The sequence below is a fragment of the Gambusia affinis genome, linkage group LG11 (genome assembly GCF_019740435.1).
Source record: "Gambusia affinis linkage group LG11, SWU_Gaff_1.0, whole genome shotgun sequence".
In the NCBI taxonomy this organism is placed as follows: Eukaryota; Metazoa; Chordata; class Actinopteri; order Cyprinodontiformes; family Poeciliidae; genus Gambusia; species Gambusia affinis.
In genome coordinates this window covers 1850792-1875442 of record NC_057878.1, presented here as the reverse complement: position 1 = coordinate 1875442, position 24651 = coordinate 1850792, and the positions used below count along the sequence as shown (strand labels likewise).

At 38.0% G+C, this 24651-nt stretch overlaps 6 protein-coding genes across 7 annotated transcripts; 3 read left to right on the top strand and 3 right to left on the bottom strand.

The window, feature by feature from the left end:
- Positions 1–549: 549 nt before the first annotated feature.
- Positions 550–1365, top strand: LOC122839475 (gamma-crystallin M3-like). The gene is made up of 3 exons (XM_044131062.1): positions 550–633; positions 714–956; positions 1043–1365. Exons 1-3 carry the CDS (start codon positions 586–588, stop codon positions 1319–1321), a joined length of 570 nt encoding a protein of 189 aa, XP_043986997.1. The 5' UTR covers positions 550–585; the 3' UTR covers positions 1322–1365.
- Positions 1366–5564: 4199 nt separating this feature from the next.
- Positions 5565–6325, top strand: LOC122839474 (gamma-crystallin M3-like). Its single transcript, XM_044131061.1, has 3 exons — positions 5565–5626; positions 5721–5963; positions 6050–6325. Exons 1-3 carry the CDS (start codon positions 5597–5599, stop codon positions 6323–6325), a joined length of 549 nt encoding a protein of 182 aa, XP_043986996.1. The 5' UTR covers positions 5565–5596.
- Positions 6326–10399: 4074 nt separating this feature from the next.
- Positions 10400–11218, top strand: LOC122839473 (gamma-crystallin M3-like). Its single transcript, XM_044131060.1, has 3 exons — positions 10400–10442; positions 10551–10790; positions 10886–11218. Exons 1-3 carry the CDS (start codon positions 10428–10430, stop codon positions 11159–11161), a joined length of 531 nt encoding a protein of 176 aa, XP_043986995.1. The 5' UTR covers positions 10400–10427; the 3' UTR covers positions 11162–11218.
- A 2661-nt stretch (positions 11219–13879) lies between these two features.
- LOC122839472 (gamma-crystallin M1) lies at positions 13880–14711 on the bottom strand. Its single transcript, XM_044131059.1, has 3 exons — positions 14666–14711; positions 14305–14556; positions 13880–14219 (listed from the first exon to the last, which is right to left on the bottom strand). The coding sequence occupies exons 1-3, from the start codon at positions 14672–14674 to the stop codon at positions 13944–13946; spliced, it is 537 nt and encodes a 178-aa protein (XP_043986994.1). The 5' UTR covers positions 14675–14711; the 3' UTR covers positions 13880–13943.
- Positions 14712–16154: 1443 nt separating this feature from the next.
- LOC122839471 (gamma-crystallin M2-like) lies at positions 16155–16980 on the bottom strand. Of its 2 annotated transcripts, none has more exons than XM_044131058.1 (3): positions 16960–16980; positions 16567–16809; positions 16155–16427 (listed from the first exon to the last, which is right to left on the bottom strand). In XM_044131058.1, the coding sequence occupies exons 1-3, from the start codon at positions 16966–16968 to the stop codon at positions 16155–16157; spliced, it is 525 nt and encodes a 174-aa protein (XP_043986993.1). In that variant the 5' UTR covers positions 16969–16980. The 2 variants fall into 2 exon arrangements, with proteins under 2 accessions (XP_043986993.1, XP_043986992.1); XM_044131057.1 differs by having other exon boundaries at positions 16570–16809; positions 16960–16968.
- Positions 16981–20280: 3300 nt separating this feature from the next.
- Positions 20281–22933, bottom strand: LOC122839470 (gamma-crystallin M2-like). Its single transcript, XM_044131056.1, has 3 exons — positions 22925–22933; positions 22584–22826; positions 20281–20553 (listed from the first exon to the last, which is right to left on the bottom strand). The coding sequence occupies exons 1-3, from the start codon at positions 22931–22933 to the stop codon at positions 20281–20283; spliced, it is 525 nt and encodes a 174-aa protein (XP_043986991.1).
- Positions 22934–24651: the final 1718 nt, after the last annotated feature.

Here is a 24651-nt window from a genome sequence, read left to right as displayed (position 1 = left end):
TTCACCTAGAACAAGAACAGTATGGCCTGATTTAACTTAACTGATTTAACAGACTGTCTTTTTATCCAGTGAATGTAAATATCTGGTTTCAATTGTAAGTTTCCCCCAAAAACAAAACTAATCTTTTTCTCACAACAAGGTATACTTACAATACCGTTATTACCATAGAAGAATAGATTGTACCAAATTTCTTCATATTGAGTACCTTGAGCGCTGAAGTACATTTTCACTTTGTAAACACCAAAAACAAAAAAATCATTATAGTTTAGATAACCACTGTAGAAACAATGTTTCATTCAAGTCATACACAGAATTCTTAACATTCACGTGGCTCAGTCTATTGTAACAAGCACTGTTAAAAATGCTGCTTGTAAAATCTGAAAGACCTTTCTAAAGACTGAAGACAAAGAAAAAAACAGAACATAACCTCTGCATTCTGTGCAGCTCTATAGTAACTTGCTTAGTTAGTAGTTCTGTGAAGTGAGGGTCAGTTGTTCTTTACATTCGCTCAGGTATAAAAGGAAAGGGTTAAACCAGGTAGGAAGGCAGAACAGGAGCAAGAGCAACCACTCATCAGCAGCCAACATGAGCACCACTGAGACGAGCAACACTGACATGTACATGAGGGGCAGGGTAGGCAATCTATAGGGATTGAAAAATACTTATTCTGTCAGATAGGAATTGATTTCAAAAGGTGGTTTTCTCTTTTCCAGATCATCTTCTATGAGGATAGGAACTTTATGGGTCGCCACTATGAGTGCATGAGCGACTGTGCTGACATGTCCTCCTACATGAGCAGGTGTCACTCCTGCAGGGTGGAGAGCGGCTGCTTCATGGTCTATGACCGCCCCAACTACATGGGAAACCAGTATTTCTTCAGGAGGGGAGAATACGCTGACTACATGAGTATGATGGGGTGGAGGGACTGGATCAGGTCTTGTCGTATGATTCCCATGGTGGGTTGGTGAAGCTTTCTGCTAATCTGAACTAACAGCAGCGTATTCATTACCTTTATATTTGTTTGTTTTTTTTTCTTTTACAGTACAGGGGATCCTACAGGATGAGGATCTATGAAAGAGAGAACTTCGGTGGTCACATGCATGAGTGTATGGATGACTGTGACTCCTTCATGGATCGTTACCACATGTCTGACTGCATGTCCTGCCATGTGATGGACGGCCACTGGCTGATGTACGAGCACCCTCACTACAGAGGCAGGATGATGTACATGAGGCCTGGAGAGTACAGGAGCTTCAGGGAGATGGGATATGGAGGCATGAGGTTCATGAGCATGAGGAGAATCATGGATTCCTGGTATTAAATATGTCATGTTTAATGCTGGTGAATAAAAGTATTTTGAACTGAGATCTTTGTAATGATGGTTTACTATTTATCAGGCTATGTCACCTGGTCAAAGATATACATAAACATGTGAAGCATCATGCATGGCCTGGATTTACATTGAAATGTAATACAACTGGTCAGTTAAAGACTTATTTCCAAGAATGTAAAAATGTTAAAGGCTTTAAAATAAGAAAAAAAAATGTACTGGGATTTTTCCAAAATGTCCAATATAAAAAGTTCATACAAAAAAAAGGAACAAAACCAAAGGGGAGAAGACACTTTAATAATGAGTGAGCACTTTGTTGCTTTTGTGGTGAAGTGAAATAAATTATATTTAGAGTAAAAGCAGTATTAAGGGTTTTATTGATTTGTTTAGAGGTGGTTCAGTTGTAGGTTTATCCTTGTATACAGTTGAGTTTGTAGCTTTCGTTGCAGATGTTGCTTTCAGGAGATGTGATTGAAAGGTCCTCTGTGTCAGTCCAGATGGTAACTATAGGAGGCTGTCAAACTGAAGAGGAAGGCATTTGTGCCTAATTGTCCCTTAACCTTCCCGCAGTCTTAAGAGATAGGGCTATTTAGACCCCACAACTGTACTAGGTTTGCAGCCCAACGGGTTTCATTGAACCCATGTGCACTTTTAAGCAGTTTTTTTTTGTGTGTGTGGTTTTCGAATCTGACAGTCTGATGTTACAACCCCCCAACTGCCCTGCTTTCCAACCGTGACATTTTGTATGCTCTTCCTGAGTGTCAAGCTAAAACCACGGAAGTGTTAAACAGCTTCTGAAACAGCTGACAGGATTTCAGGTAGACATAAAGGAATTTGATGAGACTATAAAAAATAAGCATTGATAAGCCTCAAAGAAGTTCTGGAAAATTTGTCAGTGACTTTGAGTAGGAAAGACTGGACATTGCACAGCTGTCATGGTGAACATGCCTCTTTAATGTCATATGGAGGATTGAGACAACAACTGTAAAGTGGTGGATCAGTATTTAAGAAAGTCTCTTCCAACCATCAAGGGAGCCCACTTGAAAACTTATTCAGAAGTGTTGAGAGAGGGGGCTCTTGACTTCCTGTCAAACCTCCTGTTTAGGAGGAGCAGTGTGGCTTTTATCCCAGCCATGCAATAACAGACCACATCTTTGCCCTGGCAGTGTCTCTCCTTTACAATTTTATATATTTTAATGTTCTGTAGGCATATTCTATTCACAACTTTCACCATGACCTAGAGCAGCTTACAGTCAAGTGTGAAGCAAAGAAGATGTGAGGCTTTTTCTCTAAGGCTGAGACCATGAGCCTTAGAATGGATTGCTTCCTCATAATGAGGACTAAGTTTCTCTGTGGCATGTTCGCAAGTGATGGTATGAACATGAAGACACTTTGACAATTTTAGGGTGTCGTGTACAATATTGTTGGCAGTGCTCTTGTCTCTTATAGTGAAGAACAACCTGAGACTAGAAGTAATGTTTGTAGGTTACTATTGGGTCCTGAAATTTGACTTAAACCAAAATACAAAATAATGGATACATCTGGCTGAAGCGTTCTCTATGAGGTGGCTTGGCTGAACCTTACAGCTCAGAATAGACTTGATGAGCCTCTGCATCACAGCAACTGAGTAAAGGACACAATTGGGCAGCCCCTGAAGAAACTGGAGGGACTGCATTTCACTTCTGGATTCGGGATACTTAGGCTTGTCGCGATAAATGATAAATGAATTAATTGTACGATAAATTAAAGCTATCAACGTCATTTTAATTATCGGTTTTATCATCTCTTCCGGCCCTTTTCTCTTTCTGTTCATGACACTGAATGAAAAAAGGCTCAACTCCGGTGCTCTCCACTGACCCTCCCTTCCTCATTTCCTTAGTGAAATGCCCAGCGCACACTACACAATCCTAGAGCTGTCGGCTGATTGTCGGTCCATTTTCAAAACCTGGAAGATCACACATTAGCCAACAGAAATCCTAGGTATAACGGTACGATCGGTTCGATCCTGCCATGTGGTGTCCATCAATGGGCACAAAATAATGGCTACTAGTCCAGTTAACTCATTTTAAAACCAGGCATTAATCAATATTTTACTACAATCTACCTGCAACGCATGTGACTCTAGCGTCAGCATAACGTCCTGACTGAATGAAAATCATTATAACCTATTTATGTCATCTTAACGAAGAGCAGCTGAAAAGTTACCGGGTTCATCAACTGCGTAGCAATTTCGCTCCAACTCCTCCCCTCGTCATTTCTATATTCTTTGCATGAAATGTTGAATAAACATTAATGTCTGTTTCACGTATCATCTCCAATGTCCTCTGGACTTCGGGTTGCGCCTTGTCAGCTGTTTGGGATTCGCCTCTGTAATTTCACCTCAGAAAGCACGGAGGAGAATTCGATTGGCTACCTGTCACATTCGGGTTGCCTTAACGCTCACAGTCGGGGAAAACCCCTGATTTAGATCGAAGTGGCCAGATGATCTACCGTAACACTCCACACACTACAGGATGATCGGTTACGAAATCGCAAGCGACAATCTTAGAATGGCCAACGTTCTAAGATTGTCGTAAGGGGAAAATCGGGGCAAAAAAAAATCATGTAGTGTGAACTATTACATCAGGTAGTCGATGTGTCCATCTTCTCTATTTAAATATAATGATTACTGAAGGGCAATATAATATACAGACTTTAGAATCTGCACTCTTTTGGTTGAATGCAGTATTTATTTCCACTTTGACTTTATGTTGTTTAGTTTTTATTCAAGTACATTTTTGTTAATAGAGACTGAGAATCCATTTTATTTTTGTTTTTGGTTGTTTTGTTTATTTTGTTTATCAGTTCCAGTGCTTAATGTTTTTTGCAAATAAAGTGTTTCTATCTTTGGCAGGAAATTGCATGTATGATTACGTCATTTCCATTAAATCAGTGTAAAAAGGTCTTCAAACAATATTATCGTTTATCGAAATAATTTGTGAGACAATTAATCGCTCAGCAAAATTTGTTATCGTGACAGGCCTAGAGACACCATGGAACCCAGAGAATGAACCGAAGACTGAAGCTAAAGAGAGGGATGTCTGGATTTCCATCCGAGTCCCACAACGGCCATAGCCTGTCTTGGATTAGAGGAAACCAATAGATATATGGATAAGTGAAATGTGATGCCAAATTCAAGTCACATTTTGGCTAATGAAAGTAGTTAGTCAATGTTAAATTTTACCTGCTCAATACTGAATTTAATGCATGTTGTTGAGTGCTTCGCATGGAAAAACTACCATAAAGATCCACTTTTGAATGAGTTAACACAGTCAATGTTTTGGTGTGACAATCACAAAGCCCTTACCTCAATCCTACAGATCAGTAATTCCATACCTGGTCCTGAGATCCTACATGTTTTAAGTTTCCCCATTCTAGCACAGCTGATTCAAATGATTGTATTACCTTCTTTGCATCCTTCTACTTGTTCCAGTAGCCTCTTAATCTTTATTCAAGCCAAGTGTGCAGCAGCAGGGAAACAAATAATACAGTCAGGTCAGTGGGCCCTGAGGACCATGATGTGGGACCTCTGCTTTGTGGGCAGATCTGAAATGTATGTAAACTTTTGACTTTGAGGACATTGATAAATAATTATCTGACAAAGTCTTACTTTCAACAGTGTGGCATTACAAAAATTAAATAATTTTAGTAATTCAATTTGACCTAACACAAGAGGTTTGGCCTGATTTAACATCTGTCAGAGAGGAAAAAGGATGTGCATGAAAACTTCTGGTTTCAATATATGTTTGTTGTTTTTTGGTTGTTTGATTTTAAACCAAATTCTAAAAAATGTCTCCTCGATCATATGAAGTCAGTCCTCACTGCTCTTTATAAATTTCTGTTGTGTTTTATAGGATTCTTTCTGAGGTGAAATCCTCAACAGTGAAATCACTGATTTTGGAATCATTGGACTTTTATATATTTTCTCTGAACAGCCTTCAGTCCAACTGGGAGGCCTAACTTAGGATTTCAAAAAGGGGCTTTGTTTTAGCTTGACAAAGGATTTATATTTGAAGTCTTCGAGGGCCTAGTCATGTGATTACAGTACAGGACCACAGTCCAGTAAATGGCTCTAAATGGCTCTATACCATGCTGCTGGGTCAGGGATTTAAACAATGGGGCCCCACTGACTCTGTAGGGTATGGTCAGGTATAAAAAAGAGGGTCAAACCGAACAGGACGGTAGTGCAGCGCTAGCAGAACCAACATCAGCATCTCACCTAGAAGTATGTCCACCACTGACATGAGCATGGGCAAAGTAAGCTTCACAATACCCTTAATTATTTATTAAGTCATAGATGGTTTAGAGTCGGTTTTTTCAGCTTATACCAATTACGCTTCTTGTTTCACAGATCATCTTCTATGAGGACAGAAACTTCCAGGGTCGCTCCTATGAGTGCATGAGCGACTGTGCTGACATGTCTTCCTACCTGAGCAGGTGTCACTCCTGCAGGGTGGAGAGCGGCTGCTTCATGGTCTATGACCGCCCCAACTACATGGGAAACCAGTACTTCATGAGGAGGGGCGAATACGCTGACTACATGAGCATGATGGGCTGGAGTGGTGGAATCAGGTCTTGCCGTATGATCCCTTCGGTATGTATTAAACAATAAGTTATTCATTTCTAAGACTGGGGCAACTAGAAACTAGATTTTCATTATGTCATAATGTCTCCAAACAGTACAGGGGATCCTACAGGATGAGGATCTACGAGAGGGAGAACTTTGGTGGTCAGATGTATGAGCTGATGGATGACTGTGACTCCATCATGGATCGTTACCGTATGTCTGACTGCATGTCCTGCCATGTGATGGACGGCCACTGGCTGATGTACGAGCACCCTCACTACAGAGGCAGGATGATGTACATGAGGCCTGGAGAGTACAGGAGCTTCAGGGAGATGGGATATGGAGGCATGAGATTCATGAGCATGAGGAGAATCATGGACATGTGCTAGAAATATTTATTTTGAAAAAATTGTATAAAATAAAGAAAAAACAAAAAATGAAACTGTGGCTTTGTCGTAAAGTGTTTGAAAGAATCTCACAAAGTGTTGTAGTTAGCGAGATTATTAATTTTATATATTTAGTAAACATGGTGGTGAGACTATAATTGTCACATGGTTTAGATAACCACTGTAGAAACAATATGACACATGGCAGAGGAAATTGTGAACAGATGCTAACATCAGTCAGTTTCCACCAAAATCCTTCAAGTGTCTGCTAGAAGGCTGATGATGAAGCATCATAGTGAGTCCAAGCCACTGTACCACCTAACCCGAGACCAAGTCAAAACCAAGACCAGAGTGTATCAAGTACAAGGCAAGACCTTTAGGGTCAGAGACCAAGACCAGCGCCCCGTGCTACACGACACAAAAAAATGTGAAATATGATAAAACTGCTTCCAAATTGATCTGAAAGATCCTCATTCTAAAAACACCGAGATATGACATGCTTAGAGCTGAAATAAATTATAATTATTTATAATAATTATTATTATAATTAAATAATCTAAAAGCACCTAGATAGAAAATTCTTAGAGCTTAAATAAATTATACTCCCCACCATCTCTGAAAGCGAAGCGCTACTGAATTCACACGTCGTCATATGCTTTCTTATGATTTATGTAGATAAATGTATTACCAATGATTAGATAGCCATCAGTGCACAGTGTTTGTCTCAGACCGGAGACGGGTGGCAGCGGTACCAGAAACACGTAATTAGTAAGTTGCGTTATTGCTTAGATTTTAATCGGCATGTTTTGCATCCACTGAAAACAAGGATGTTGACAAATAAACAGGATAATATGCTGACAATTTAATGATATTTTCACAGTTGTGGTTGTAGTGGAAATCTTAAGGTTGTATGTAATGTATGTAATCTATGTAATGGAAAATTTTAAGGTTACTATGATTATTAGCTGAATCAATGCATAACAATATTGTGATTCTTGTGTGAATCATGAGCTCATGAAAAAGGCTTCTGAAGCAGTTTCTCTGGCCTTAGCATTACAATGAAGCAACGCCAACACTATATGTTCTGTAACCAAGTAGATTATAAAACTATGTCAATGGTATGAAACCCTCCTTATAAAATTACAAGCTGTGTTCTGCTTGAGGCTCTTCCTCCTGAAAGCGATAAGTGAGCAGAGATTTCAAACTCTATAAAACCTTTGAATAAATACTGATTAAGAATATATTCTTTCTCTGGTTCTTTGGGTTTTGAAACAATTTTCCCTCACTCTTTGTTAAAGAAAAATTTCCACAATATGGTGTTGAAATAAAATCCAGAGTCTCCAGCTTCCGAGACCAAATGCGGTCGAGTCCGAGAAGAGATTGAGACCATCGAAGAGTGGTCTACTGCAAAAGTCCAAGCATACATACAAATCCATTTGGAAGGACTTCATCAGTGAGAAATTAAAGTTCTGGTGTAGCTTAGCCAGAGTCCAGATCTTAAACTTGACTGAAAATCTTTTGGAATACCTGCAGATGGCTGTGGGCAAGAGAAGTTCCCATAATCTCAAAAGTATGGAAAATAGAACAGAGCTGGCAGATATGACTCCTATCAAAGAAGATTAAATTGTGAAATTGGATCAAAATGTAAATTAATATAGTATCAGTTTAAGGGCTCATACACCAATCATGTTATGGCACATTATTTATTTAATTTTAACATATGTATGTGTCTAGTTGAATTGTGCTGGGTAAATGTTGCACTATGCATGGAACAAGTCTTCAATAATTTCTCATTGTCTCATTTTTCACATCACAAAAAGCTAAGACTCACTGTACGCCACATGGATGTTATTCATTAAATCTTGTGTGTGGAGATGATGAATGCTGGGATTGACTACACCAACCCCATCAATCTATCTGAGGTACACCAACTGACTGTCCATTAAAGTAGCAGTAAAATGTAAATTTGACATGTTTGAGCTTTAGATAATGTTATTCCATCATCAGAAACATTTTCCATGTCAATCATTCGAGTTTGTAAAATGTTTGGGGGAACCAAACACTGCCTTTCACTCGCAGCTCCTCCTTGGAACTTTAGCTGCCAGGCCGAGCTTCTACATCACAGGGCAGCCCCTCCCAACTCCTCACCCACTCAACTCCTTCAAACTAGCAGTGGCAGCAACTAGCAAACACCTGGTGGAACTGCACATCTGCAATTCATTATACAAACTATATATACTGGTACACAAAATTTTTATATCAACATAAGGTGACATAATTACTTGATTGTGCTACAAAATTATACTATGTGGCTGGGGAACACATATTGCTGTCCCTTTAAAGATACACTGAAGAAAAAACTCATTTCTGTGATAATTTTACATGAAGTTCAGTGGAAGCTGGTGGTGATATTTGAAGGATATATTTATATATATATATATATATATATATATATATATATATATATATATATATATATATATATATATATATATATAATTCCGAGCTGTATCACGTTGTAACTTGATATGTATCTTGTTTAAACGTGATAGTTATCTTGTTTTAAGATAACAATCACATTTAAACAAGATACGCATCACATTATAATGTGATAGCGCTCGTATTTGCACATTGTGTTTTTGTACAATCACACTGATAAAATGAAACAAGATACAACATGTTTTTAAATGAGGCCTAATTTATTTAAAGAGAATCTCACTCTGACAACTTTTCTGAGATGCAAAAAGGTTAAATAATCCACCCCGTTTATTCTAACATTGCTTGCCATCGCACCTGTTCAGTCTACACCCATATACACTCGATCTCAAGGCAAGTCCATTCTGATAGCTTGCTCTGGGCTGACCAAAATTAGCCCCCTAGGGGGCGTGGCTTGATGCCTGTCAATCATTCTGAGCCGTGACAGACAGTAATGCTGAATGGGGCTGTCAGAAGTCAATCCCCTTGGAAAGACCCAGGGATTTTCCCCAGGGGGTTTGACACCAGGTATGTTGAAAATTTAACAAAATGTGATACATTATTTCGAAAATATATTTAATTTTAGGTATTTAATTTTAAGTTGTTTATTTTAACAACTTCATTGTAAATGTCAGGGAGGCTCAGCCCTGTAGCCCACTTATACCAGCCATCCCTGATGAAGTTCATGTGTTTTTAAACAGTGGTGCTTAAAATCATGAGAGTTCCCAGAAATAATCATCCCAAAATAGCAAGAGCATAAACAACCAACACAGGAAGACCCATCCAAGAACTGAACTGGATTTTGTTTTTTTTTACTGGGAGGCAGCAATGTGATCGCCTACACCACCATGCACCGATAAACCTTATAAATCTTTATAGAACTAGATCCATAATACTGGTACTAACTCCTTCATTTGCATTATTTAAAGACATTTCTGTCCCCAGTTTTTCCTTTAAAGTTTCAGCAGCAATAACTTATAACATTGTAGTTGGTGCTGCTAATTCCCCCTGAATAGATAGACCTAAAAATGTTTATATTCTCAATTCTGTTATCTGTTGCTTCAAGCAAACACTGCATTGTTTTGCCAGTGAGGCGTTGCAAAGCTACATCTGACATGTGGATTATTTTTTATTGGGGAAAAAAAATTCAGCTGTTCATTTTTCTAATCAGTTCATAGCAAAAAGTGATATTAAGGTCTTTAGAGTGAACTAAAGTCACTGATACCTCCTTTTTTAGCAAGCTGGGCATATGTAGAGGATGTGGAACATTTTTTAGAAAAACCATAAGTATTTCTGGTTCATTATTTCTCATTATATGTAATATGTAATATTTGAAAGATTTAAATAAAGATGGTTCTGTAGAAAACACTATCATTCAGTAGCAAGGACAATACAAAATGGGGCCTCAACTAACAAATGCAACCACCGCAAATCACAATCGATTAAAGGTCTCTTTGAACTGAACCGGACGCGGGCTGTAGGGGTGGGTGCTGCTCCATATTGCTCTGTCAGGAATTTGAACAAAGGGGTCATATATCCTTTTGGATGCAAGGTCAGGTATAAAAGCAGCTGGAGGACATGGATAAAACTGTGGCAGTCTTTTGGATCCAAAACAGTTGCCAGTGCAGCCATGACCATGGGCAAGGTGCTCTCTTCACATCTGTATTTAATCTTTAGTTTGTTTAGATGCTGAAAGTAACTGTGGATTAGAGCTGCGCTGTGATGCCATAAAGACTCTTCTTTGTTTTCTCAGATCATCTTCTACGAGGAAAGAAATTTCCAGGGTCGCTCCTATGAGACCAGCAGCGACTGTGCCGACATGTCCTCCCACCTGAGCAGGTGTCACTCCTGCAGGGTGGAGAGCGGCTGCTTCATGGTCTACGACCGCACAAACTACATGGGAAACCAGTACTTTGTGAGGAGGGGAGAATACTCTGACTATCAGCGCATGGGTATGAGTGACTGCATCAGGTCTTGCCGCATGATTCCCATGGTATGGAAACTTAAATACACAAGAAAACATTTGAAGTGTTGAGATGTTGGAAAACAGATTGCCGTCATGTATTTGTATTTATTTTCAATTTACAGCATAGAGGCCAGTTCAGGATCAGGATTTATGAGAGGGAAGACTTCGGTGGTCAGATGCATGAGTGCATGGAGGACTGTGAGTCCATCATGGATCGCTACCGCATGTCTGACTGCATGTCCTGCCATGTGATGGATGGCCACTGGCTGATGTATGAGCAGCCTCACTACAGAGGCAGGATGATGTACCTCAGACCTGGAGAGTACAGGAGCTTCAGGGAGATGGGATATGGAGGAACCAGGTTCATGAGCATGAGGAGAATCATGGATTCCTGCTAGTAGACCCTCACTGTTAAAACACAAGCTGTCAAATAAAGCTCATAAGTTCTCTTTAAATGTAGTTTTGTTTTCTTCCATTGAAAGAAGCTTTCATCCTACTGCAATGTTTTATTTCACCATTCTATTTGTTTGCTCAGAAATACCGAAGTATAGTGTTATTTTGATATGAAGAAACATACAGTAAATTACCTTCTACTGAAATTATTGAATGCTAACCTATCTACTTCTATGACTTATAAGCAATTTATTGTTAAAATTTTGATGGATGAAAGGTTAGTAGAAAACCTTCCTTTATAGATCTTAATCCTCATATGTAACATGAAGTAGACTGAGTTCAACATAGACACTGAACAGTACAGAAAAAATGTGTTCCATTAATATGCAGTGAGAATAACAAGAGTATTTCTTATCAGTGCAAAATAGATTGGATACTCAACAGTAAATTCATATACAAAATTATATTGAAGCATTTGCTTGATTTAAATAAAAATTTTCTTACACAATATTTTATAAATGAGTCATGAGACAATACTAAAACTGAAAGGAATGACAGAGGAACTGTATTGTAGGAATATATAAAAGAGCATTTTCTGCCCATGCTATTGTGCTATACAGTATGTATGGGAGAGTGTTTTGTTTTGCTGGAAGTCTTTGTTGTTCAAATTCAGTAAATAGAACAACTGTCATTTTGTGGGAGCCACAAGACTTTTCCATGCTGTCCTTGTAAAAATACTGCAAAAACACCAACCACATTTTCTCCTAATGGCTGATTCAGTCACTGTTACATAATCAGCTGCTAAGTGTGTTCATGCATTTGACTAGGAATGTAACTACATCTCTATCACTTTTAGTAAATGGTATTTCAATTAGATAGATAGATAGATAGATAGATAGATAGATAGATAGATAGATAGATAGATAGATAGATAGATAGATAGATAGATAGATAGATAGATAGATAGATAGATAGATAGATAGATAGATAGATAGATAGATAGATAGATAGATAGATAGATAGATAGATAGATAGATAGATAGATAGATAGATAGATAGATAGATAGATAGATAGATAGATAGATAGATAGATAGATAGATAGATAGATAGATAGATAGATAGATAGATAGATAGATAGATAGATAGATAGATAGATAGATAGATAGATAGATAGATAGATAGATAGATAGATAGATAGATAGATAGATAGATAGATAGATAGATAGATAGATAGATATCACAGCTTAGTGAGGGCATTATTTATTTTCAGTGTATTCAGACAAACTATGTTACTTAAAGTTTAATTAGTTTTGATGGTTTGAATTTTTTTGTTGTGTCACATTATGAAAAATGCATACGTTTAGTTTGTACAAAACTAAACAGAATCTCAAGCTCTAGAGTATTCTACCTTTTCTTAAGTCCTAGATTCTAAGTCTTAAAAATTGTAAGTTTTTAAAATTTTAAAAAATAACAGTAATTTAAACGAGTATCAGTTCTGATCTTACTTATTAAATATGATTTTCTAATTTCAAGCCCTAAATGACAAAGTCTTCTCCTGATGCAACTCATTTTCATGGTCTAAAAATAACAAATGCATTGTTTAAGACTCATTCAGCCTGAATTGTTTGTGGTTTGATTGTTGAAACTTGGTTGATTTTTCTTAGTTGATGTACTCACATTAAGCATTTCTTAGTCTTTCGGAAAGGTTAATAAAGCACTGGTCCTGAAGCGCTCCAAGCTAACAGACTTTCCCCACTGATCCGTTACATTCCTGAGAAAGATCAAATGTAACCAGACACTTCGAAGAGGCTCTGGTTCCGGGGGATGGAATAAGGAATTGTGTGGTTTAATACACACTGGAGCTCAACACTTTGACTTGACTACTTGCAACTTTGGCTTTACTGAACTTAGACTACAAGGAGAGAAAAAAAAAAGTTGGATTCACAAAGCTGTAAGTCTTGACCTTTTTTAGCATTTCCACAGCAGTGCAGTGATGTCAAAGACAAGAAAGTGTGGTAGGGAATAGAGAAGTATGAACAGACTGAAAATTATAACCCCCAAAAATTATATAAAGATATCTACGCACCACTGGGAAAAAATACATAAAAAATTTTATGCACTCGTAGACACTCACAGTACACAAATATATTACTTAAGCTAAAAATGTAGGTCTTGTTTGCTATGTCTCCTTTAATTGAAATAACCTTTGATGTACTGGCACTGGTAGAGGTTTACATTGTTCAGGACATACACATAGTTTTCTGCACATATCGTGATATTTTATGATGAAGTATTCATTTTTAATTATGTTTTTAAATGTGCTACAATACACCCAGAGGCAAAATGCTTGGTAATGGCAGAACTTTTCAGGAATGATCGCTGTCCTGCAAATTTTATCTTGGAAGATGCACAAAGAGACCCAGCTTCGCCAGGCTAATGTTATTTGCCCGTTTGGGCTTTATATTGATGGGCCCTCATGTATGCTGTCATAGAAGTTTGAGCCTGCCAGCTCTATCAAATTACCTCATTCTGCTAAGTCCATAAAAAGTACCTAGAAAGTAAAAAAAATATATTGTAACTTTCTGATATTCAGATAAAACAGAACTGTTTCAAATGATTGTAGCACAACAACAATTACTGGGCTCATCATATGTTTATATATGTCATCAATTCATTTTATTTTAGAATATTTAAAAAATATATCTGTTTGTCTATAAGCAGTAGACAAACAGAAACTGAATGTGTGGCAGTGAATTACATTATTTTTATTTGCTCGTTTTAGAAGTCTAACAATTATCAGTGATCCTCCTCATGCTCATGAACCTCATTCCACTCATGCCCATGTTCATGAAGCTCCTGTACTCTCCAGGCCTCATGTACATCATCCTGCCTCTGTAGTGAGGGTGCTCGTACATCAGCCAGTGGCCGTCCATCACATGGCAGGACATGCAGTCAGACATACGGTAGCGATCCATGATGGAGTCACAGTCATCCATCAGCTCGTTCATCTGACCACCAAAGTTCTCCCTCTCGTAGATCCTCATCCTGAATGATCCTCTGTGCTGTAATAAAAGTGTAATAATAGCTGTCAGTAAGCACCTGTAAACGCTAAATGAATCACATTAGAGCTTTTTCCAGTGTGCTTACATGGGGGATCATTCTGCAGGATCTGATGGAGTCGAACATCATACCCATGCTCATCATGCGCTGCATGTCATGGTATTCTCCTCTCCTCAGGAAGAACTGCATGCCCATGTAGTTGGGACGCTCATATATCATGAAGCAGCCGCTCTCCACCCTGCAAGACTGGCACCTGCCCAGGTAGGAGGAAATGTCAGAGCAGTCGCTGAGGCACTCATAGGAGCGACCCTGGAAGTTCTTCTCCTCGTAGAAGATGATCTGAAACAATGCAAGAGAAAGTCAAAAACATAAATTAAGTTTGTGGGGGAAAAAAATCGATGGATTTTTGCTTTAATAATCTGTAATTGCATGCTTTGGATATTTTTACCTTGCCCATGGTGGAGTCTTAGATTGTTCCCAGGGGATGTTTCAACTTGATCTGCTAACTCAATGATTTCAGGCCCTTTTTATACAAAATCCGAGGGGCCATGATGTGTTGTTATTCAAATGTGCAAAGCTGATGAATTAGCAGTATGACTTTTGCTGAACAGGGGCTATAAAAGTGTGACAATAGTTCCCCATCCATACATTTCTGGCAGCAGTCATCTGCATTGTTCATTTTAAGCATAAGCTTTGTGTGTATGCCATGTGCAGTGAGAAGGTTCTCCACATACAGTAAGGTCAGATCATCAGTGTTAGGAAAAACTTCACGTAAGATCACATCTTAGACAAAGCCATAAGAGACTTAAGACCTTAAAGGACAACAGATATATTTTTGCATCTCCATAATGCCAAAGTATGGTTTTTAAATGTTTAACTTTCTATCTACAAGAGATTTAAAGTAAATCCCAGGTCTGCAGACCCCTGCAGTGTGCATTAAACACCCCACATGAGTTATTAATTTGGATAAATCACTCACTCCTTCTTTCTCTTCTAACTATATTTAAATTTAAAGAAGTCCTTTTTCAAAAATGCATAAAAGCTTGGAAAAAATTGACGAAATAATCATGCAAAAATCTGAAATGCCAAAACTTAAAGTGATCCAAGCAAAAGCCAGAGAATTTCATTCTGTCAGAGTATTGTAAATACGTTTACAATATTTACTGTATCTGAGTTGAACAGCATCCTACCGGAGTATCAGCATTTGTTTTTGTGTTTGTTTGCAAACCTGCATTTCTAAAAATGTAAACTTTATTGAGGATTATCAAGGGATGTACTATTCAGATTCAGATTTCTCTTCCGAGATAAGCTTTCATTTGGAAAGCTGGTTTGTACAGCAATTCCATCATGGAGGCAAACAAACATCTCTTTCAACATTCCCTGCCTTCCACTGGTCAACTGCCTGAGGGAGCTCCATAAGAGAAATATAAAACTGTAGAAATAACTAAAAGATTTTAAATCAAGTTTGCTGGACTAACACTCAAAGGAAATCACTAATAATAATGGATACTCCACTGTTTCAGAGTTAGTTATAGGTATTTTAGGACTGAATGTATTGAACGCTTCGGTATCTATTCTTAAATTAATCTTTAGTTAGTTCAATAATGCCTTTGATGAGGAAACTATGATGGAAACATTAGTAAATATGCAAATTATGAAGAATGTGCAGTTGTGCCTGTAAGTGCACAGTTCAGATGGTACAATACATATTTTATTAGTATCGTACTTTATTAGTAAATTAACTTGAGAATTTCACCATTGCTGGTGTTACAGTTGATGAGTAATTGGAACATTACATGTACAAGTACAAGATAATCAAAGCAACTGATATCATTTACAATTATACATCAATAAAAACTCCTCACATTGTTGGTTAAAAATTCAGTACCTTTAATTAACAAAGTGTTTGATATTTACAGCAAGGCTTTTCTTGATGGCTAAAATTCTGTGACCCTCCTGAAGGATCCAACGATGGCGCAGGTGGCACACCAGTCTCGGTATCTCCTATATTCCCCAGGTTTCAGGAAGTATTGTCTGCCTCGGTAGTTAGGGTACTCATAGAAGATCCAGTAGCCATTCATAACATTGCACGAGTAGACATGGCGGTGATGAAAACGGTCAGACACACAAGGACAGTCGTCCATGAACTCCATCATGTGACCGGTGAAGTCGGGCTTCTCATACAGGCGCATTCTGTAAGAGCCCCGGTACTGTGTGGCGTAGGAAGACAACAAATGATCAGAAGGTTAACGCGAAGCAAATCTAGCACAGATCTGCCTAAACGTCACCAAAAGAAGTCTCTAAGAATGTGTGGAGATGTGAAATTTCAGTATTAGGCTGGTGTCCTACCGCTGGAATCATCCGGCATGAGCGAATGCTGCTACTGAAGCCCATCCATCTCTGATAGTCAGGGTACTCTCCCCTCCTCATGTAGTACTGGTGGCCCATGAAGTTGGGTCGCTCATAAATCATGAAGCAGCCACTCTCCACTCGAATGGAGTTGCAGCGGCTGAAGTGCAAGTGAAGGTCTGTGCAGTCATTGCTGCACTCGTAGCTCCGACCCTGGAAGTTCTTGTCCTCGTAAAAAATAATCTGGAGTAGAAAGTCATTGGGTCATCAAGAGTCAGAGTCAAACTTTGCTTTGAATCAGTGTTGAAATCAAACAAGTTCACAAAAAACTGTCAAAACATGCTTTGCTTTCATTTATAGTCATTATAAGCAGAGTAGATAAACAGCACTCACCTTGCCCATGGTCTCCGTTGGAGAGATTCCCCATGTTTTCAGGGCTTTTTATACCACCTCTTGACAAACAAAGTATTGTTATTCAAATTCTCTCAGAGTTATAACTAAAGGCTACCGGCACATGTTTAGCTTTTTGTTGGAGCAAAAACATTGGGTCAGAAATATGGATTTGTATTTGAAAAAGGATAAATAATTAACTGGTTTGGTGTTTTGACTTGCATGGACAAAGGAAAGGACTAGTATGGTATCCACACATCAAGTGAACAATGGCTACAGAACAATATGGAACAGCTCTTTTACATTAAATATGTTGTCTAACCAAGCAGGAAGCCATTCACTCTATATGCTACTCTACCTGAGCAGCCCCACTGTGGGGAAAGAAATGCGTGTACATGAGCTGGTTGGTACTCTAGATGTAAAGACTCTATTTGAACCTGTACAGTAGGACGTGCATTTAAATTCTGTGCATGTGGGGATGTATGATACACTCTGACTTTGATTTTACATCGTGTGAGGCTCTTCTTTACAGAATTCAGTTTAATTAGTTCTGTTCTAATTTCAACACAAGTCACTGACGCTACTTGTATAGACAAGAAAGTCGGATTCAGTGGGGCCCTGTTAAATCTTGATTTCAAAAGAAAATGGAAAAATCAAATGTATGACAAAGTTTTAAATGGCATGTCCTTAGGTTTGTCACGGAATCCTAAATTAGCTCTAATACGGCCATCAGTAGGTGTTTAAAGAGAAAGCATTTGCTTTGTATGTATATATGTGTTTATATATTTAATAGTGATAGCTATATGATGCTTATGATTGTCACTGTTTTCTACCATTGTTTTATATTAAATATATTTGACTGAAGTGTAAAGCCTGTCCTTTAAGCAGGGTAATGATGGTAATTTGCATTTAGGTGTGAAAAATATTGTCATGTTATGGGATAAAATATGAATGTTTTCCATATGATTCCTAATCTTTAAATTTACATCATACCCTGTTGTTTGGTCCATTCAGAATCTGGACCCAACAGTGTCTCTCCATACCATTGGCTGTACCAGTGATCCAGATCATGTCTAAAACTACAGACACCATTTAATCCCAGGGCAGCACTGGCATTGTCTGGTATGGTCTCCAAAGCCAAAATGAAGATGAAACTATGCCAGAAGCTCTTGCAGATGTTTCAACTATTGTTTCTAGGCAGTGCTCATTTATTTTTTTGTAATTTCCACTTTTTTTCTATTGGGGAGTCCCTTTCTTGAGACAATACAGTGATGTTTTGGGTAACAACAAATGAGAAGATACAAAACATAAACGGGACAAGTTAAAGGTCTTATTCAGCAATTAAAGTTTATTGACCTCAGTTAAATCTGTTGTTCTCCTAATTGAGCCAACCTTCAGACTGATGCCTCCCCCGTCGCCTCATCTGTGGTAGTCTCCAGGTTTCAGGTAGTAAATTCTTTATAGTTTGGCTGATCATTCAGCAGCCAGTGGTCATCCATAAGACAGCAGAAGCTGAATTCAGACATGCTGAGCTTCTGCTTGACATTTGAACAGTCAGCCATCAGCTCATGCATTTGGTCATACATAGCAAAAAGCTTGTAAAGCCTCAGCTTGCAGGAGCCATGATGCTGCCATGCAGAAAGACTCACTGCCTCATTCATTGAAACCACTTACTCAATATAATATCACCTTTATACATTTTTTAACAAATTCTTCATTTTGTCTCATTTATGACCTACCTGTGGCATCAAAAGCCAAACTCTGATACAGTCACTAATCCCAACCACTTTGATTGTCAGAGTAGTCTCCTCCCATATGGTAGTACTGGTTGCCCATTGACCATGAAGCAGCCAGTCACCACCATGATGGAGTTGCACCTTTTGAAGAACTTATGAAGATGTGAGCATATCAGCATCACTGAGGTAGTCATGAGGGTGGCCTCGGAAAATATGATCTATGAAAGCAAACACAAATAATGTTTCACTCTAGTAAGAAATACTTAGATGAAGATAAAAAAGAAAACCTCAATATTTGGTTTCAATTACCTTTTCCATGGTCTTTACAACAGGCTATACTTCTGTTCACTGCTGTCCCTAAGTCAAGCCATGGTGCTTTATAAGAAAATGGGAAGCCGTGTGATTGCACAGCATTAACTATTGTCATGCAAATATTTCCCACAGAGTGATGATGGATCTGGGATGGGTTTGCATGGATGGGAGAATTCTGTTGGTGAGTACAGCATCATTGTAATTTGTCTCTTGTTCATCACCATTTTTACTGAATATAACATTGTACAACAGAAAGTATTTGCAGGAGCATCAGAAAGAGGAAACTGACATTAATTGGGGCTGAGGTAATGTTCTGTACAATCTACCTGTTGATGTGCGCCATCATGATCTTGATAGAAAGTCTTACTCAGATCAAGTCCACCACATGAAATCGTTAAAAACGGAAGAGAAAACATGTAGACTTCTTTAAGCCTCAGTCACAAAACGTTAGGTGTTGCAACAAAACATGTGCCTCACTTGGGCCTAGAGGAGAATTGTAAAGAATCATGTGTGTCAGTTTTGTATTTTTTTCAGTTTTATTCTTTCAGGACTGGGTGGTCACAGACTAATTTAGTTTTTTCCTTTCACAATTAACATTTTGGAATCAATGATTTCCCTTTACACAGTCTTTTGTTGCCCCTAAGTAGTTGAATAACAGTTATCTTTATTAATTTGATCAGTGCAGATAGAACACATGCACAATGTGACATGAGATTAATGTTAGAAGTGGCTCTTAGATGAGCCTCTGCATAAATTTTCATTCAGTGGGGTATATGTACTGTCTTTTGTATGTGATCAGTTCCATGGCAGCCTGGCTTAAGTAGCAATCAAACCGTTTGTAGTTCAGTATCTGATATTGGTGATGGTGGAGCGTCATTGTTCTAAAGCTGTGTCTTACAACACTATTAAAAAACAAGGCAGGTATCAACATTAGTATAGGATTGTTAGTAAAAATGAAACTGATGAGATGATTAACAACTATGTGTTTTTCTTTAGTATTCCCTCTTCATTGTGCTGGTGCCGCCGACAACCTACGGAACATTGGAGACTCCTTTTTGTTACTGCTTCGTTAGAAGTGAGAGAATGTATGATGATGAGGTGAACAGATTTATTGTTATTTGTTTGTTGCTTTTGTTGAAGTTTTTCTCAATTCAAATAGACAATGGTCTGCATCATACAAGTAAAGTTTTTTCAGGAAATTAAGGCTAAAATGAATATAAGTATGACAACAACAAAAAAACAGTCTTCTGTGCTACCTATATTCCCCTACAGTAGGTCAATAGTCTATAATCCGTCTGATGGAGCCAACCCTGGCACTCCTGCTGCCCCACTCACTGAACCTTTTATACTCTCCGGGTCGAATCAGATACATCTTGCCTCGATACTGAGGGTGCTCATAGAAGAGCCAGTTCCCCTTTCTAACATTGCAAGAGAAGATATTGTGAATGTTGAAGCGATCCTCTAGACTGGGACAGTCGTCCATCAGGTCCATCATCTGGCCACCAAACTCAATCCTCTCATACAAGCACATATTGAATGACCCAGGCTCCTAGGATGGAAAGGGAGTGAAATTTTATATTACATCATGTCATCAGATATGTCATAATCAAGCAGCAAGTAACCAAATGTTGCTTTAAATGGATTGCACCACTCAAGATGGCAGCATGTTGTAGTAGCTCTGTTCCTTAGGGACAAAGCAGACTGTACTTCTTGAGGAAGGTTAGAGCCTTCAAGATTTGCAGCAAGATGCTGCATATATGAAGACCGTAATATAGTTTGCCATCGTCTGTTGGGGTAGCAGCATCAAAAGCTGGGACTTAAAAGGCTAGGCAAGATAAAAAACAAAAAACAAAGGCTCTTTCTGCTCTGTGGAACATCTGATTATTATTATTATTATTATTATTATTATTATTATTATTATTATTATTATTATTATTATTATTATTATTATTATTATTATTATTATTATTATTATTATTATTATTATTATTATTATATTTTTTATTATTGTTGTTGTTGTTAATGTTATTGTTGTAATGTGAAGCTGAATTATTTATAACATCAAGGAAATTACAGAGAATCCTGAACATCTTCTTCATGAGACCGTGATTCAACAAAAGAGTGTTTTCCCTCAGAGGCTTCTTTGGATTGCTGTAATACAGACTGCTAGAGGAGATCCATCCTGACAATAGTCATCAGCATCAACACTGAAGAAAACTGGACAATATGAGTGAAGTCGAGATTCTTTGAACAGCAGAATTCAGCCAGTTCAAAGTGCTTTACACCCTAAAAACGTCATACAGTAATCAATTACGAAACAAGCAATAAACCTTACATTTAATCAAATCCCATCAACAAAATGATCAAAATGATCACACATCAAATATATTGATCATTGTTCAAGTTATTATAAATCAAATGCAACTCCAAACAAATTGGTTTTTAGCCTCGATTTAAAGGAACTCGGTGTTTCGGCTGGTTTGTAATTTTCTGGAAGTTTGTTCCCAATTGCATAGTAGCTGAATGCTGCTTCTCCATGTTTGGTTCTGGTTCTGGGGATGCACAGTGGACCAGAATCAACAGCAGATCTTATATTTAAAGGGTGGCTCTTTCCAGGAAGTCTTTTGATGTTAAATAGTTCTGTGGTTTTTATCTGAAACGTATTGTAAAACCTATTCTCTGAGCTACAGTGAGTCAGTGGAAGGCCTTTAAAACCGGGCGATGTTCTCCATCTTACTAATGTTAGTCAGAATGTGAGCAGCAGTGTTCTGGATCAGCTGCAGCTGTCTCAGTTTTATTCAGGCCTGTGAAGACACTGTTGCAGTAATCAGTGAAACAATAGAAATATTCTTCAGGTTATAGAAGGCCGACTTTGTAAATGTATTTATATGTCTATGAAGGTTCAGGTGTGAGTTTATTACTACACCCAGGCTTTGAACCTGATCTCAAATTTCTAACTGTAGTAACTGAAGTTGTGTGCTGACAGGTCCAAAGATATCTTCAGTTTTGTTTCTGTTCATCTGGAAAAGTTATGGGACGTCCACATATTAATTTTACCTCCATATTAGGTACAAAGTAAACAATGACTATCGGTATTTGTCTTATGAGACCATTTACACTGCTTATTTTTATAGTTTTAATCTAATCAACTTCAACATGACATTCAACTAAAAGTAACTTTATGGTGGAGCATTTGTTAGCAGTGCTACCTCCCAGCAAAAAGCTCTTGAGATTTAAATCTCAGGCTCATCTTTAATCATTTTTAAATAAATGTTTTTAAACATTTAAGGAGAATATTTTCTGAATTATCTGTTTAAGGTAAACTTTAAGGTCAACAGATCTATTTACATCTTCTATAGTTTTGACTATGTTTTTTTTTTACTATTCACATCGTAATAAAAAGTCACTTTCTATCCCACCTAGTTTTTATTTAGGAAAATAGTCACAAACTAAATACTAGTTACTAAATGAGGAAGCTAGTTTCCCACAGTGACACATATATCCTCTGTGAGTGCTTCATCATTTTAGCTGGTAACTGGATGCATGTTGTTTTGACTTTCCCCTCAAACAGCAGCTCACCGTGGGGATGTGGCGACAAGAGCCGACAGAATCGCTGACACCCATCCAGTGGTGGAAGTCAGGATACTCTCCTTTGCTCAGGTAGTACTGGTTCCCAGTGTAGTTGGCTTTTTCATAAATCATGAAGCAGCCGCTCTCCACCCTGATGGAGCCGCACCGGCTCAGACTCCTCAGCAGATCTGCACAGTCTTTGGAGCACTCAAAATGGGGCCCAGAGAACTCCCTGTTCTCATAGAAGATAATCTGCATGTGGAGAAAACGGGATGACTCACACTATCCCGCAAAAAAAGAGAGAAAAACTTCAAACCAGATAAAATGCAGGTGATATGGAAGTTCTCTACCTTCCCCATGCTGCTTGCCTCACCTGCCCTGCCTGCACCGAGCCTCATGTGATCTATGCCAGCCTTTGAGGACTACTGCCTGAATGTAAAATGCAGAGTCTGCATGTGGAGTTCATATTGTTCCAGCCAGGAATCACTGGTGTTTGTGCATCCCTGTTGTCCTAGTCCTATGTTTTGGAATATGCTAAAATAATATGTATATGTATGAAACATGTGTTTTATTAGTTTGTGCCCACAACTAAGTCACTCAGTAACATGTGTTGGGTTGTGCTTCAAACTTTTATCACCAGATAATCATAAAGTTCTGCACATGCATAATATTTGCTCCCCTGAACGTTTTATTCTGATTTCCTTTTTTGTCACCCTTCTGAATTTCAGAATATCAACCAAAACTTAGAAACCAAAGTAAAAACAAGTGCACCAACCTTTTTTGTCCTGCTGGATACATGAAGGCCACAAACAGATGGACAGACGTCTTTTTTGTCAGAAATCATTCTTTAATCACCGCTTGGACTTAGATTGGAGCATGGAATATTGCTTTTTGAGATCTTTCTGCACATTTCATGTTGTCAGACAGGTTCATTTTAAGGGATCTCTTGTTTCCACAGGTCAGAGCATCATTATTTGTACAAGTAAATGTAATTTTCAACAGAAACATGTTTCAAACAAACGGAGAAATAAAGACAGGCACTAAGCAATACAGTGTGCATAAATTAGTACAGTGTATCTGGATCACAGCGCTTCACTTTTTCTGCATTTTTGTTATGTTACTGCCTTATTCCTGGAAATTCCAAATTATTCTTTGCACATATGTACAGAGAGCCCCAAGCTTATATTATCAACATGCAAGGAAACACTAAATTTCATATTTTTGTAGTTTAAACTTAAATACTTCTTTCCTTTGACTTTAAGTTTATAAATACAAAGAAAACTGTAGTTCTATGTTTTGTCTGAAGACTCGTCTGTGTTTACATATGGCATGCAACACAGCTAAATGAGCGCTGTTAAGGTAAAAGGAGCTTGTTGAGTGTCTATATTTGAAAACAGAACCACATAAAGTGGACTATACATTCCACAACAGACTCCATTTGGACAGTTCCTCTGTTGTGTTGTGGGATGGGCCACCATCTTTATTTCTGTACCAACTGGTTCTGCTTGAGGATGACCAGCAGCACTCTCTTCTGAATGGCGGCCACACCACAACACTGAAAGAAGTTCTATGCAGACATTATTAGCTAATCGATTGGAACATATTTTAATCTGACGAATCATCAATTGACAATTAATAAGTCGATTAACTGTTTGCATCCCTAGTCTGCACTGATCATCCATGTCTTCCTCAGACTTAAAGGTTTCTATAAACACTAAATGCTTCTTTTGCAGGAGTTGACTCTAAAACGACTCCAAAAATGTGTTCAAAAAAGAGATTCATTCACTAGAACTTAGAATAAGGCTCTAACATAAAATGTGTAAAAAGTGAAGCACTGTGAATACTGTCTGGATGCACTGTGTGTTATTTTCATTTTCTCTTCTGCACTGTTTAGAGTCTTGTTGTCAGGATCTCGCTTTAAGATCAGGTAAAGCAAATTCTCCTAAATATATATTTTTATCATAAAGTGGAGTTAAGAACAAGAAAAAGCCTCCATCTTGATTTGGATTTTTCAGTCATCCATCTGTCTCAGTAAAAGGAGACTCGCAATAAAGTTTATCTGCTGAAGATACTGAAT

What these genes read in the sequence shown, in the direction of transcription:
- LOC122839475 (XM_044131062.1), top strand. Translation starts at nt 586, where the DNA reads ATGAGCACCACTGAGACGAGCAACACTGACATGTACATGAGGGGCAGG. An exon ending in ACATGTACATGAGGGGCAGG is followed by an intron (nt 634 to 713) that starts GTAGGCAATCTA and finishes TCTCTTTTCCAG; the next exon opens with ATCATCTTCTATGAGGATAG. An exon ending in CTTGTCGTATGATTCCCATG is followed by an intron (nt 957 to 1,042) that starts GTGGGTTGGTGA and finishes TTTCTTTTACAG; the next exon opens with TACAGGGGATCCTACAGGAT.
- LOC122839474 (XM_044131061.1), top strand. Translation starts at nt 5,597, where the DNA reads ATGTCCACCACTGACATGAGCATGGGCAAA. An exon ending in CTGACATGAGCATGGGCAAA is followed by an intron (nt 5,627 to 5,720) that starts GTAAGCTTCACA and finishes CTTGTTTCACAG; the next exon opens with ATCATCTTCTATGAGGACAG. An exon ending in CTTGCCGTATGATCCCTTCG is followed by an intron (nt 5,964 to 6,049) that starts GTATGTATTAAA and finishes GTCTCCAAACAG; the next exon opens with TACAGGGGATCCTACAGGAT.
- LOC122839473 (XM_044131060.1), top strand. An exon ending in CTTGCCGCATGATTCCCATG is followed by an intron (nt 10,791 to 10,885) that starts GTATGGAAACTT and finishes TTCAATTTACAG; the next exon opens with CATAGAGGCCAGTTCAGGAT.
- LOC122839472 (XM_044131059.1), bottom strand. An exon ending in CCTGCAGAATGATCCCCCAT is followed by an intron (nt 14,220 to 14,304) that starts GTAAGCACACTG and finishes CTTTTATTACAG; the next exon opens with CACAGAGGATCATTCAGGAT.
- LOC122839471 (XM_044131058.1), bottom strand. An exon ending in CATGCCGGATGATTCCAGCG is followed by an intron (nt 16,428 to 16,566) that starts GTAGGACACCAG and finishes TACGCCACACAG; the next exon opens with TACCGGGGCTCTTACAGAAT.
- LOC122839470 (XM_044131056.1), bottom strand. An exon ending in CTTGTCGCCACATCCCCACG is followed by an intron (nt 20,554 to 22,583) that starts GTGAGCTGCTGT and finishes TTTCCATCCTAG; the next exon opens with GAGCCTGGGTCATTCAATAT.